This window comes from Bombus pascuorum, chromosome 1 (assembly GCF_905332965.1).
Source record: "Bombus pascuorum chromosome 1, iyBomPasc1.1, whole genome shotgun sequence".
In the NCBI taxonomy this organism is placed as follows: domain Eukaryota; kingdom Metazoa; phylum Arthropoda; class Insecta; order Hymenoptera; family Apidae; genus Bombus; species Bombus pascuorum.
This window is the reverse complement of record NC_083488.1, coordinates 30,672,047-30,688,343: the sequence shown is the minus strand read 5'-3', so window position 1 is coordinate 30,688,343 and position 16,297 is coordinate 30,672,047. Positions and strand designations below refer to the sequence as shown.

Sequence of the window (16,297 nt, the reverse complement as noted above, 5' to 3'; positions counted from 1 at the left end):
TTTTAGTATCTGGATATAAAAGACAACGTTATTCACTAGTTTTATGCGTCGGCGACGAAATTTCTGACTGACAAAATCTTGATATAACCGAGCGAAATTGGAAAACGATTGAGTGACGCTTGCAAGCTTCGGATTACAGTCCAGTTGACTTTGATCTGCATCAGTGGTTCCCGATCCGATAGTCACAGTAACATACTACCAGAAAAGCTTAGAACAAAATTTTCAAGATATCTTATCACGATAAAACCTGCGCAGTTCTTTCTACAATTTAAGAAATGTCATTCTTTTAATTGAAGACTTTAGAGGGCCAAATTCTCTTCGTATATTTTATACTGTACCTCATCGATCATCATATTTTCGTATTATGTTCTTCTGTAATATCAAAATTCCTTTCACACTTCGTATTATTGACAACCATGAAAGATAAAGCCTAATTTTAGTGCTCGTTCGATCATTTTACAATCATAATTCTATATCTTTTATTCAAGAAAGATGTCTCCATAGATATAATCTACATATTATTAACGACATATGGAAATCCTAGCATTTATTCTAACAATTGCAGCGTTTAGAAAATATATAACAATTAGATAAATCGAGTAATCGCGAGAAGAAATTTATTTACATCACAGCCATGGAATAACAATAAACTTAAAGAAGAAATCACGGATATATCTACATCTATACAATTAAAAACATTCATACGGATATTCCATTGTTTCGTTTATCATTACTTGGCGCAAGAAGACGAACTCGAGTAAACGATTATCAAACACCAAACGTCAACAAAGAAAAGGAAATTATGTACCCTTCATCGATCCAATTCTCTTGGATTTCACTTGAAAGCAATTCAACCTTTTCCTATCCCATAACTTCTCTCGATTCGAGGTTACCGGAAATGAAAAAGTACATTTTTTCTTTGTCGATTACCGGTCAAAAGACAAACGAGCTCAAGAAAATGGGTCAAATTCCTGTGTCTTCGCCGGCTTGCGACACATAGAAACGTGACGCACTCCATCTTTCATTTATCAAGCGCTCTTTTATATTTGACTTCTCGCTTTTCACTGACAAATTACGAGTTTCTGTTGAAGCAAAACCATAAAGATAGAGATACGAAGATAGAGTACGTAAGCAAGCTGAAACTGCGATACAGCAGTAGAAAGAGAACGTTGAATAGAAGCACATTCGTACAATAAATATGTCAGTGTAACACCGAGTAACGAACGGCGTCAGTGTGCAATGTCTGATTACACAAAGATAGGAGTCTTTATACAGCGTTTTCTTTCTATTTCCATATCGCATCCAATCATATGCACGGTAACATACGACTCGTGTAATCTATCTTTACACATATTTCTATGAACAAAACACCAGTGACCGACATTTCCTGCGCGCACGCGCATATTCTTTGCCGCTGCTTTGTTAAATAAAGCTACGTTTACAGTAGGCAACTTTCGGTTGAACGATTGATTGCCTGGTGATCGACGTGAAGTTGATCAAAGTCGCTCGTATAAACACAGTGACAACCAAGTTGAAACAACCTTTCAGAATTGTTCCTTCTGTCAAAGAATAGATTTGAATGCGAGTTTAGTATTTAAAGCGAGAAGCAAGTTAACGAAGAGAAGAACACGTTGCAAATCGATTAGGAACCACTGAAAGAGATTAAAAGAAGATTTGGCTTTTATATCAGGACCGTGTTGCATAATTGAACTACATACGCAATATCATTAGTGAAATTTTGTAAGTCTCGAATTACAGATTATCGGGATTGATAAACGCACCTGCACGATAGTAACAAGTTTGATAATAAAAACAAATGAAATTTTACAATCAGATGTTAACGTAAATTAATTGCTATTTGGTTACGTTTGACAAAGATCGTAGCATGAAGAAGTTTGTAATCTGTAACTTATAACTTGTCAATCTGTTAATATCATTAATTGAAAGATTATTATGTAGGAATATTAATAGCTACTGTGCTTTTTTATATACGTAAACAAAGGAGAAACATACTGTTTATAGTTATTTCCACGCTACACGCTATCCACGTCGGTGTAGATTAATCTTAGTTACAGGTAAATTTTTATTTCCTTCGGAAAATGGCAAGCGCGATAAGACTTTAGATCTTTATACATTTCGGTATAGCTTTTTTCACGAAACATTCTCAGTGACGATTGCATGTCACAAACAAGCTGTTGCTTGAATTAGTTGCGGATTAAGAAATTCTTTTCGTTTCGTAGAGTAACGAATATTTCAATAATCGTCTCGATCACAAATGAAACTAATCTGATTATTTATTTACCAGAAATAACATTCGTAATTGGGTATTTGAACACATTCTTCGTACAGAAAAAAATTCAGATAAATTGTACATGTTTAGTGTTAGCGAAACTACGTATGCAAATTTTATTAACGCGATACAATCGTTGCTTTACATTTTCTAATATTTGCGTTCTACGCTCTGTTCTGTTTTTACGAGAAGTTTGCTAGAAGTTTGTTAGCGGTAGAAACTGTACAATTTTAGGAGAGTTCTTCAAATTTTTGTGATTATTTTCGACAGTAGCTTTGCATTATACTTAGCATAGAAGTTCGCATTGACGAAAAACTTTCCTAAACTTGAATTTACATTTAAGAGAGCAGAAAAGGTTAAAAATATCAGCGTGGCCTTGGGTGCTAGTCACGCAGCAGGCGTTGACGTATGTATGTAGGCATTGTCGAGATGTTACGATAACTGATTTTGAGAAGTAAAGTTTAATCGATGCTTTTAAGCTACGATTCGTGTTCAACGTAAAAGAGAAAAAAATGATTTGCATGATGAAGTTGTATACAAGTACTAACCACTTTTCCCATAATTTTCAATTCTATTGTATGACCACCAAGTTGCTGATAATTCTCCTGATAAGACAACTTTACCGTAATGTCTCGTAGGAGTTTTCGAATAGGCAGCTTTTACACTCTATTTCGAAAAGAAAGATCTAAAGCGTGTGATGATAGATTCAGGCTTGTAAATATGAACGTGATTGAAAGAAGAATACTCTACATATTAGTATACTTCTGCCTCTCCTGCTTTAGAATGTATTATGTTATCTAAATCTCATCGTAATTCGGTGTGTATCAGGCAGGAATAGAAAATAGAGATGGAAAGATAAATTATTTCAAGTTTTAGTACTATTATACGTTTAAAGATTAAAGAAACAGATAGCTTATATCGTTGTAGGTACATATATACAAGTATAATAAATCTAATATATAATTATGAAAAAGAGAAAGCAGCTTATATATATATCAAAAGAATCCAAATCTTAAACTTTTAATTGCGAAAACAGCGAACATTCACAAAGGCTTTGCCTAGGTATTTAGTCACCTATCACCTTGAACGTATCAATCTCACGTATCAATTTCTTCTCACATATCACTGCGTCGTTAGTTCATATAACCGATTCATACCGTAAATCGTTGCAGCAGCCCCTTCCTCCATGTCCATCGATTACAGATCGATCGATCAATCAGACTCAAAAATCCCAATCCCCTAACACGAGGTTTCTAGAGCATGGATAAGCAACAGCAACTCGAAAGCTGTATCATGAATATATCACCTCGTCGAGACACCGCGACGACGAAATTCCACGTGAAATTCTCTAATGTTAATAACATTTAGATTATGAAAAATCGTCTTTTATATAAAATTAGAAGTCTCTGTAAATGTCAGAAATCTTGGCCATCTGAAGAATAACATTGAAGTTTAAGAAGTACTTAGCTACTTACACTATCCACCGGAAAATTGGAATTACATATACCGCATTTCACCGAGTGCAACAATCTTCTCGGACGAAAGTTAAGAAATTTCAGGTAGCAAGTTTCTTAATACGGCTAAATTTTTAATTTTGAAAGTGAACCGCTCGAGGTACATTAATCATAGAATTATAGAAGGTAAAATGGTACGAAGTAAGATTGAAAAATAAATGATTAAAAGGCTCTGTTCTAATTCTACTTTACTGTACTTGATAGAATTCTTATTTCATTAACATACTCAGTCGGAATATGGTTTTTTTCTTTTATCAAAGGTTACTGAATCAGAGTGTCAGATATTTTTTTAATGTGAAGATTTATTCGAACGTGGTTCAAATTAGATCAAAGCGCCAAGGAATTTATTAATACGACGTAGACTACTACCGATACTTAAAACATCGATCTTAAATCGAAAAAATACTTGGACACCTGCGCTAATTAATTATTACATCGGTACGATTAAACGGTACCAAACTTCTGGCTGATAGTGTAGATATCTTGGTCAGAGAAGTGTCGCCGAAAAATGATATTAATAATTAGTCAATACGAATGTTCCTTACGCGTTATTGAACAAAAAATCGTCGCAGTGTCCTGTCAGGCGTTCACATCGTTTTATCGCACTTTTTCTCATATCATCGGTGTCGTTTGCCATTTTCTAAACATTTCATATCTCATCTAGGGACGAAGAGAAGCCAACCACAAAAGATACTCTATCTTTCGGTTAATGAAAATCATTCAAGCGAGGCTTCTCGATCTATGTAGAGTGAATTTATATGGTCGTTGATTTGTTGCATAAAACGTACAGATCAACACGCCTATAAGGGGAAGGTACATACGTTTGTTAAGGCCTAATCAGTAATGGACAACTTGTTAGCACTGTAATAAGTACACGGTACTTTCGTTCTTAAGTAAACGCTTGTCAAAATTATACTCGCGAAGCGATGCTATTCCACGTAGGTTATACGCGTATAGTAATTACTCAGTTGTAATTAACATGCCTTCGAGCGCGTCTCTGTCGAGAATTGATAACGTGTTGGATGCATGAATAAACAACAAGGCTTTGTTTTCACCCTTGATTATATTTGCTTCCATCCTAGGTAGTCTAGTTCTGGACCAAGAAATTCGTTTATCGTAAGATTTAACCCTTGTGTAATATAAAACGAAAGAGAGGGAAAGAGAGAAAAAAAGTTGAACAAACTGTCAAGTATATAATATTAGAAGTTTTATTTCCAAATTTTATTACACGCTACGTAATCGTTACGAATTATCGAGCGTATGTGGTATGATTTGACATAAAAGATACAACATATCTCGACGATAAAAAGATAAGATTAAGATTAATTCTTGTAATTGGTCATCTTTAAATTTGTTTAACTAAAAAGGTTATAGGAATCAGAATAGCGTTGAAAGTATCCTTAGACTTGGTTTATATTATTTTATTTTGGAAAATATTTGATTCGCTGATAATGTATGGTGTAAGTTAAGAGAAAGATAAAGAATATAATAGACAAATTGCTTTTTACGAAAGATTACTGTATTAATATATAGCAATTTTTAGGATTCAATAATCAAATACGAAGAATGACGTCTTAGAACCCTTTTTATTTTTAATCTAGATATAAAGTAATTTTTTAACTTGAGTATAAATTTTATTGCAAGAGAATTCGCTTTTAAAATGGATCAGGTACTTTCTGCGAAATGATTTTCCGATGTAACGCGATTTTCATTTCCCAACAGCCTATAACAACATTCAGCTAACCTACTGAAGCTATCGCTTTCAAGTTACACGTTGGACATCATATATAATTAGCTATGAATATATAAAATGTCAAATTAAATACTCCCTTATAACTGAGCTCTGCAAAGATTTTAGCTGAAAATGTAAAATATGATATTATTTCTTTGAAAACGCGGATACATAAATCAATCTGATCGCGTAAAGTGTAGCAGTAAATGAATATCCTAATAAATTACATCAACTCCATACATATCCATGTTCATTTACGCGTAATCATTCCATTGCAATTGCTCCTATCAAGCAAATACGTAGATCCAGTTTCTTCAGACATTTTATAAAACGTATCTATGCTAGGGAAAAATTCTAAACTATCGAAAACTCGCTCCGTATTTTTGCTACGCGACTTTACAACCGCAAAAATAGTCCCTGTCTTCATGGTTCGACGAAAACTACATTCCGACCAAATTATTTCGGAGTTTTCGCGAGGAGAAAAATTCGAGATACGTTGTTAATAGCGTTATTCTCATCCAGAAGACGTGCTCGAAGGCACCCACTTCGTGGCTAAACGTGAACGAAAACTAAGGCGAAAAAAATAAAAATGCAAGCAAGCAAGCAAACGAACGAAAGAAAAAACGCAAAAAAAAAATAAGAAAACGAAGAAAAAAAGGTGAATACGAAGTAAAAATTGTCATGCTCCAGTGTTGTCTAAATAAGCTTCTCGGGTGAAAAGAAACCCCCCTTTTTCCGCAAGACTGTTCACGCGAAACGATCGAGAATTAGGGCAGTGACAAGGAGACAGGTAGATAACGGGGGATGGCGTCGAACGGCGAATAACGGCGTATAAGAGAAAGGAAGGAAAAGAGAAAGATGAAAGAAATAAGAAAGGGACGAAGAAGATACCTGTGGCTCTAACTCTAAATATACTTGTTACGCTATCCATAAGTTTATATTGTATCTCTATCTTGACAGAATTTACGAGGTATTGTACGTGATATTATATTTATACGGGCTGTTACACACTGTCTCCAATCTTCCATTCCTTCGTGCGACACCGGGCGAACGAGACGGATAGACAGATAAGGCGCAGGCGAGTGCATACGTGGCGAAAAGAGGTGGGGAATGGAGAGCGAGAGGAAGAAGGACAACGATGGAAATCAAAGAGGAAAATTCGCTACAAATCTTTCTAATAAAATTTCCACGGCAATTTCCATTCTTATTGCTCGCATATGATTATCGGCTAGACGTTATTAGACGACTGAAGTAAGAGTAAGAATGAGAACGAAATTCGATAAAATTGTTCGAGGGGAAATGATGAGAAATATAAAACGAGTCGCTGGAATAATTTTGATTAAGAATTTTAGTCTCCTGCCACGAAAGGAACGTTCTTCGTACGGCTAAGCTACGAAATCGTCGTCCTTTGAACCAAAATATCCTCGTGGAAACTTTTGATTAACAAGTATCAGTGAAAAACCATGATCCATGGGGAGGGAATTAACGGTTAGAAAAAGGATGTACTCGTCGAGGAAACGAAGAAGGAGATTAAGCTGGAAAGTTGCTGCTTCGTCCCTGGTTCTGGTTTGCGCGGTTGTTGAACGCCGCGATGAGAGTCGGGGCGACTTCGCAGAGACAAAAAGCGAGCCTGCGAGCAATGGAGGTGGGAACGGACAAGGTGACAAGGCCGGAGAGAAAACGGCCACGAGGATAGAAGGTTTTAATCTGAGTCAACAACTGAGAGGAAGTGGTCGAGACAGAAAGGACACATCGGCAAAAAGGTAGCACGTAAAAGAAGAAGAAGAAGAAAAAGAAGAAGACGATATATGAAAACAACGAGGATTTCTTCCCTTTTCTAGTCGTCGCTGGAGTCGTAAGTTGAGAAGCAAGAGGGTTGCTGCGAGCGAAGAAGAAATTACCCTCTTCCTCTCGAGTCTCCGATCAGCGCTCGATTCTCTGTTTCAACGGAGCTTTTCTTACCTTTTAAGTCGACGAAAAGAGACTGATTTGTGTACAGGGCAAAGCATTGTGCGTGCGTGGCCACGAGAAACGAATGGAAAGAAATTTCTAATCCTCTTTGCGTGCTTCTCGCGAACAATTAATGAAAAGAAAAAGAAACGAAATCAGAGGATACGAACGTTCTCTTAATTTTTATTTATTTTCGGAATTGTCTTTCTATTTCGTTTCAGTGGTCACGCGTTTCTAAAGACTGTGTACAATATTTTTTCGTACGCCTGCGCCGTCGTTCGCGCGAACGCGCGTTCTCCCCTTGGTTTTTTCGAACTGTTACTAAGCTTGTTTCTTAATAAACTTGTTTTTTTGTTTGTTAGAACGGCAGTGGACCTGGTGGCGAATCCGGTGGACGAGGCAACGGGTGAGTAGCATCAAACTTTTATCGATCACGAGTCCAATTACGTCATTGTAATCGTGCTAGATTTTTATCTTCCCTCTTTTCCACGCTGCAAACATTTTTCCTTGAACAACGAACGAGTCTTTCCGTTTCATGTCTTTGACGATTATCGTATGAAATTTTTTTAACCCACTTGCAATTTCTGTCTATGAATATAAACGCGATTTTTTAGATGCTTGAAAAAATGACGTGGTATTCAAGAGACGGAGGCAAAGAAAGAGAGAGAGTTTAAATATTAACTCTAAATTATATTCATCGTAAGATCGCTCGCTTGATATTTTATATTAAATTATTCTATTGATAAAAATATTTCCATTGCAGTTATTTTCATTAAATGTACGTACATGCGTTTATATAAATATATTAATTATATTATGTGATATAAAAATTCCGAAAAATAATATTCAGCAGCGAGGATTGTTCAACGACAATTTTACGATTAAATTTTTGAACGTGTCACGAGTGGAACGTTTTCATAGTAAATTACATTCCATAAGGTCGAGCTGTTATTCGTAACGTTTAATATGTTCCATAAAATAAAATGACAAAATACAGGAACGAACGGTGGAGAAGAAATTTTTATCGTAACAACTACGAATTCTGTAGTTCACATTCTGTGATAACAATGTCATCGGTGAACAGAATTGTGAATTCTCTTCTGTCCATCTCGCGCACGTAAGAGGGAAAATTGAATGGAGGGAATTTGATTTCATGAAAATAATTCGTCGTCGAAGAATTCAGACTCTGGCAGAAATGAAACTGCAAACGTCACATTTCTCGTCGGATCAGAAAAGTTCGGTGCTATAAAAATTCTATCCGTATGTTTCTATTAAAATCTTCTTGTCCAATAGCGCCTGACAGCGGAATTGGTTACGTAAATGACAGCTCCTAGCTTATTTTTCCATTCCTTTCTCTCAGTTCACCTCTTCCTTTATATTTCTCGAATGTAAAATACATCATGTGACTTCTTTTATTACGCTTCTGTTTGCAACGACAACTGACTGTTCTACGAAAACCACGAAATTTATCTAATTACTTTCTTCTTCTTCGTACTTCAAAATACACGAGCTTTGAATTGAAAGTTTAACATTATTGCTGATAAATATTTTCAACAAAGGATTTATCATCACGTATTTAAAAAAATTCCAACTCCGACTTGTGAAAATCCTAATTATGTATTCGATACAATTTAGCGACAAACTACGAGTCTTAAGCTTAATGATAATGCTTTCGTTCGAATATATCCAATAAACGAAGTTAGCGAATGTATTACCATGGAATGAACAAAGATGTTTCTAAAACGAGAGTAATAAATTCTTTACTAGACAGTTAAATTTGTTCCTGAGGGTCGTATTGTTACATTCACGACAAAATTCATCAGGTTGAAAGCCACAGGCCATTTGTATAATTCCGTTGCCGTAAAAGTCGTCCATATCTCTGTCCAGCTAACGTTTAGTCGATCGCGCATTACGAGAGCACAGAATTGCTGATTAAACGTTGTGAAACTCGTATAATAGCGATCGATTCTTCGAACCTACGTATAAAAGACATATTGGCCTATAATTAAATTGTTGCAACGCGGTTCCCTGGCTTTAATGCGGTTTCTCGGATCCAGCGTTTGATTCTTTAGAAATTGCAAATTCAGAAAATTAATAGCAAATAAAATATTAAATGTATTACTATGAAGATTTGCAAAAAGATAATAACTGAATTATCGAGTTGATAAGAAATTTTATGAAATTTGAAGAAACATGTAATTTTTTATTTAGGCTGAGGACCAAACAAAAGTATACAAATTTTACGATATCGTAATTTAATTAAATAGAAAATTAAATAGAACAATTTTCCAGGTATATACTTGAAACAAAACAAATAGATATTATTAGTAGCATGTTCAGTATTCGAGTATTAATTAAGGAAATTAAAGTTCTGTAAAATATTTCAAACTTTGAAATTAAGATCATTAAAACGAAACTTACGACAGGTATTAAATTCAATATTCAAGCTTGTACAACTTATTGCGTGAATATTATAAATTATTAATTTCTCAGCGAATGCTATAACTTGGCTCTTGTGAAATTTTAAGAAGCAACGAATACCTGGAATAAACAGAGTAAACTTACATTAAGCTTAAAGTTTTGACCATGGTCATTAATACTTTAGCATCCTGATAATTATCTAGGAAAGAAACTCGAGTAAACGACTTCCCTATGAAAGGCATCAACGCTAATTGCAATTCAAGTGCGAGTGATTGGTAGAAAGAAGGTTGCGTGTTGCTTGGATGAAAAAGTGAAAAAAAGAGACGATAATGGAATAAATGATTTGAAAGTGATGGATCGTATTACACGATCGCTAACAATGCCGTCTAACGTTAATTCGTAAATTTGCAAACAAAATCAGAATAACCGAACGCGAACTTGCGGAGAATTGGGTCATCGTTTAGATGAAACGATAAATCTCGGCTGTACGTACAATTTGAAATATGTACAGGTTCTCGTGTTTATAATCAAACACGAAATCTTCTCGATCTCTGATATTCTTAATTATATTCGATTATCTTGGTCGTGTTAATTAATCCTTTGTGCGATATACATCTAAAAATTCTCCGATAAGGAATATTCGATTAATTTCCGGCAAGTGAATTTTGAACTTCAATAAAAGGAGAAAAAGCTTCCTGTGATGATAATGGGGGAGGAAGATCGGATAAGTGGGTGAGTTAAGGTTCCTTAAAACTTTCTGATCGGTTAAGTAGCTCGGCATGATCTTCAAAGACGAAGTTCCCAATTTAATCGGAAAGTTCGATTACTTTCAATCTAATATCGATCCGACCGGCAGCCTAATTCGCAAAAGATTTATTACTACGATCAGTTACTTCCTTACACGCGATCCTATAGGTAATCTACGATCCAAGTACCCATAAATTCGACCCCCGACCAATTATCAGGCATTCCAACGTTTTATAGGTTTAATTACATGATTGCTCCAGAAAAATATTCCCGAAATTCCTTGAATACTTCAAATTCATTGAACGAAGAATATCGATCGGATATCGAGCCTCGTTCGATGATCCTAATTTTCCAAACTATCGAGAAAAGTTTTCTAAGTACGAACAAAAGTCTTAGGGTAAATAACTAATTTTTAAATGTAATTTACTACGAAATAGATTCTATTTCATATTTATATAAATTTGCTTCGTCTTTAATCCTCCGCCTTGTTTTTTCACGAAGGAGACCACCGTTAGATTAATAGTTCCAGATCACAAAAGTCTTTAACCCGACGCTGAGCGTACGTCTGCTGAAACGATCCTTTAATCGAACCTAATGTTTCCAATTACTTTTCTTTCAGGCATCCAGGAGACAATCCATTCTACAGCAATATCGACAGCATGCCGGATATTCGACCGCGCCGAAAGTCGGTGCCATTGGTCTCCGAGCTGGTACGTAATCAATTGTCCATTAATTTAGCCGGAAAATGTCCTATCGTTTATGCAAATATGGATATGTACACGTATACGAGACACGGACGCGTATTCACGTTGTCCGAATTGTCTATGCCTACTCGTGAAAATAAACAATCGTACGACGACGGTATCAGTTTGTTGGTTTACCGTTGTCTCGTCATCGTCCTTCTATTCGTTCTCTGTCCTCATCGACGTCGCGTCGTCGTCAATATTGTCGGTGTTCTAGATCGTGGTCGACGTACATACTTGAAAACTCTTGCAAACTAGAAAATTATTTCAACAGCCTATATGACTGTGCTATTAAATTTGTCTTAATGCTGTTTATTAAATTCTCTCTAATACACATTGAAATCGAAACTACCTCGAATTGACGGCATTAGATTGCTAGGATAAAGTTTTCCTATTAAAAACTCGGTCTTTGCCGTTTTATCGCAAACGGAGCGTAAACTTCGGGAAAGTGAAATCAGAATCTATTTTCAGCCTTTGCGGTCTCCTCTGCCTATATTTTATTCAGCTTGCGTTAATAGTTTGAACGTTGGATAGTCGCTTGAGATTGATTACCAAACGTTCTATTGAATATAAACGATTAGAACATACGAAATTATACGACTGTTTTTGATGTTATTTTCTTCAATTTTTGCTTATATTTTATAAATTATGGGAAAAAATTGAATTCTCGATTAAAGCATTTTTAGAGATGTTTCGAATACACGTATAATTTAGATACGTTATTTTAGAAATGTTGTATAAATGATCAAGATAGAAGCAACTTTAACGTTCAAACGGAATTTTCGGAAACTTCGTTTTGATAATGAAACTCAGGTAACCTATATATTTATGAGTTTTGAACGTTACTGGGTATTCTTATTCGAAAGAATGTTCTCCTTCGCAATTCATTTTCCACGGTACAAATTAATTATGCTTCAATTAGCTCTGTTCATCCTTTTCATTCCGGATCTTTGCCGTATCTTCAATTCAGAACGGCTTCTTCGATTGATATTTTCCGCCATTCAATTGAACTCTCGACCTTCGTCTCAAGGAAGCTACTGATTAAAGGAATCGTAAAAAAGAAGCAACAAAATATTATTCGCATTCGCCAATCGTATCTCTAGAATGGCTAAAATCAAATTAAAATGAATTTGTAATTGAATTCATTCATTCGTATTGTTTCATTCCCCATTTTAAATAATTAATTTAACAGTTCCATTTGGTAAACGCAGGAAAAAGTATAAATTATTATTTTAAATATTTTTAAATTATTTAAAATATTGGTCATAGAAAGTATAACATTCGTATTTTTGCACAATAAATCAGTGATTATTTACATAATAATAATACACGAATTTCTACATGTGTGTGTGTACGTTCTTCTACGATTTCTTATTCAGAATTATTACTGTCGCGTGTCATCAACGTTAAGAGCTTCTAGCAAATTATGAATTCGATATTATCAATGCCTATTCTTAAAATTCTTTTAATCAGAATCACCATCGAATGGAACTTCTTCTTTATTCTACTAACATCACTTTTAATACACACTCGTCGTTGGTATAATCACCTATAGTAATAAATAATTCAATATATTAAACAATTCGAAAAATCGTCGACCACGATAGACACCGACCAAAGCTTTTCGTGACCAGTGCTTTTTAACCCAATGAAAATGTGCTCCTTCTAAAAATATGTCCATATTCCCTCAGAAGAAAACGGGAAGGGAGAACTTCCGTTATGCAAATTTCTTCCCGCAACCTCGACCTTGTATCCCAAATGTAAACTCAGCTCCTTCACGATCCTCCTTCTCCATCGATAATTCCTGTTGCACCTTGCTGTTATCCACGTTGAAAACGTCGCCATCCTTCGAATTCATTTGTTTGCGTGCTTGATCCTTGCAAGACGACGACGTCGAACACGTGAGGCTATTTTGTCGCGAGATCGATATCTGTTGTGCCGTTCGTGTTGCCTTCGAGAGTCATTTGCTTTCGAGATGATACTATCGAAAAGCGTTACAATATTTTAGGATTTATATAAATTGCCAGTCATAACTAGAAAAAGGACATTTGCTCGTTATATTGATAAAACTGTAAGAAATTTTAATTTATTTAGTATCAGATGATTTCATAAGTAATCATCGTTGTCTATTGTTTTTTAAATTTCTAAAATCTTAAATTTCTAAGATAAAATAATATAATAATATATAAATACTAAGATTTACTAATCAACGATTAGAAAGAATGCAAATAGCAATAGTATAGAAACGATCGATCAGCTAATGCAATCGCAAAAGAAATTTTGTTTTATCGTGATAACGATTAATTATATATATTAAAAATAGTAGATAAAATGTTTAAGCTTCTATTAAATATTAAAGTGTCTTAATATTTATGACTGGCAGTGTAAATGTGACTGGAAGAATGGTATCTTTCTCGAGAGTGACTCGATTATCAAACGGCCCTTCTTTTCCTCGTCGTGCAACCTGATTGCGTGTACTGCGTTTCGCTGTTACGTCGTTTTTCGATAACTCAAGATTTTTTCAGAGGAGCGTTACAGACGATTTCACGATAAATTACTGATCATTCCAGCCTGAATACTAACAGAGTGGTAGCGTTCGTCTCTTCAACAAACTTTTAAGGATTCCAAGTTGGAACGCTTGCGAGTTTGTCGCACCTTAATAGAAAGATTCTTATAACAATTACATGAAAAAAGGGTGTTAGAGCGTTTCTACGATGGAAATCTTTTAAATTTAATAGTTGACCTTTTAAGAGGTTAATTTAAGATAAAGAAGATTTCTCGAAAATCGTCTGTAAACTGTCCGCTATTTGTATACTCCGTTACTAGTGCTTTGCAGAGTATGTTCGTTCGACGTTATTAAACTTTCCACCGAAGATCCGGGCGTCGAATACCGTTTTTGTCCGGAACATATGTTGGACGACTCGCTGTGAAATGGTGACACAAGCGTTACATGCAGGATTCCTGTAACCTGTTGCTTGTAGAAGCTTGAAGAGTCGATAGAATAATCGTCGAATCGCTGTAACATTTGTACGGAAATTCTAAGTAGAAGTAACCGCAACTAATTTATTTGAAGAACGCTAAGAATGGTTTTCTATCTACAGACTTATATTTCACAGTTTATAAACCGTTGATTTTGAAAAAACAAGATTTTGATTATGTTCGAAGTTTTTAGTCGAAAATCATTGAATACGAACAAAATTGCTAGAAAGTATTTTTCAGACTAATCGTCCACGGCGTTCTATATCTTCTACGTAATTATTCACTGAACTTACTTTCACGTCGTTCAATATCTACGCAGAGTAGTAAATATCAACGATATTCGAGATTCGTTTCCTTAATAAATTCCTACTTTACTCTAAACTTGTACAAATTTCTCAAATCATTTTCTCCTATACATATATCGAGACGCGTCATCTGACGTTGTAATATTTTTCTACACGCAGGTGTAATACTTTTATACCGAATTTGAGCGAAAGTACGTTTTCTCAAAGTCAACGGGGAAAAAGCCAGCTCGGTATGTTCGGTTAAATTGCTTCGTTTGACAAATCCATACGTCCGCGCTATTTTTATCTGTGATTTAACATTTTCAAGAACGCGATGAACGACTACCATTTAAACTGACCAAAGAACTTACCTCGCGAGAAGATCTTTTGTGTCGTCCTATTCGTTTCAGCTATATTTCCAAAATGCTGCCATTATTCGAAGTCGAACGTCTACATTGGCGCCACGGTTTCCACCGATAAATCTGCGCGGTCCGGCTTTTTTTACAGCGTGATAAATCCTTCGTGCAGGGTATCATTTCCAAGATTACCATCGTCATTACGACTCGAACAACTTGTCCGTGAATCGTGTTGGTCGTTAAAGGGTACGCGTTCGTAAAACGCGCGTTTATCACGAAGACGAAGTCATCGCGTAAGCGTTTCTCGTTTTCGTTTTTCATCAACGTGTGGCCTCTTTTACGCTTTGCGTCGCCATTTCATGGCCGTATCGTCGCGTGGAGAGCTTCTAGCGAAACAATATAACGGCCGCAACGAAGAAGCAACAAAAACGCGGCTGCAAACACTCGCGTATCGCCGGATTCGTGATTCGTTTACAACTATCGTCCTCCTTTGACTAACCCTACGTTCTTCACGGGTCGAGCGAAAATTCCAAGGAGCCTTTAAGGAAATTGAATGGAGGTCGTACACCTTTCAGGCATCGTTTGATGCTACAGCCATGTTTCGTGTGAAAATGAACGATTTGCTTCTTTTTTTTTTTTTTTTTGACGACGTATCGAATGAACGCGATTTTCTCTTCTTTTTTAAATAAGGAGTTTCTGAATCGAATTTTGTTAGTTTGTAATTTACACGATTTCAAACAGGAATACATAAGATGACACGTGATGTACGTATTTGTGGTGCAAATGGAAGGGCGAAAAATACATACGTATATATTACATGTGTTAATTTTAAGTATAGGCTCGAAGAAAATCTTCAAAGAGGAATATAATTTAGTTCTGCTTGCAATTAATAATTATAATTAATAAAATAATTTTCAGGCAATAAATGTATTACGATTTATAGACGGTAGAGTATACGGTGAAAGAAAATTGAAGGTGTAAGAGTAAAGTTTTTGATACGAGATTTTATCTCTATATTAGTGAAATTCGATAATTTGTTACATATTATCAGGCATATCTTTTTATTATGTAATAAACGAATCGTTGCTTATCGATATTAACGTCGATGTGTCTAGAAAATGCTGCAATACAATTCGCAGAATAATTTTTAATATATAGGCTTCTTTGAATATCATATAATCATGAATAAGAAAAATTACTAAGAAATATAACTTCGTGCAATCTTTTAATATCTTCAATTCCATTTAATCAATTTTCAATATTGAAATCTCTCGAAAATTT

At 35.2% G+C, this 16,297-nt stretch overlaps 1 protein-coding gene across 12 annotated transcripts in view; it reads left to right on the top strand.

Moving 5' to 3' along the window:
* LOC132909895 (protein unc-13 homolog B) overlaps positions 1-16,297 on the top strand; it is a 373,086-nt gene that overhangs the window by 272,560 nt on the left and 84,229 nt on the right. For all 12 annotated transcript variants that reach the window (XM_060965194.1, XM_060965204.1, XM_060965174.1 and 9 more), the window contains 2 exons: positions 7,849-7,892; positions 11,274-11,364. In XM_060965194.1, coding sequence (XP_060821177.1) covers positions 7,849-7,892; positions 11,274-11,364 — 135 coding nt within the window. The remainder of the gene's footprint in view (positions 1-7,848; positions 7,893-11,273; positions 11,365-16,297) is intronic.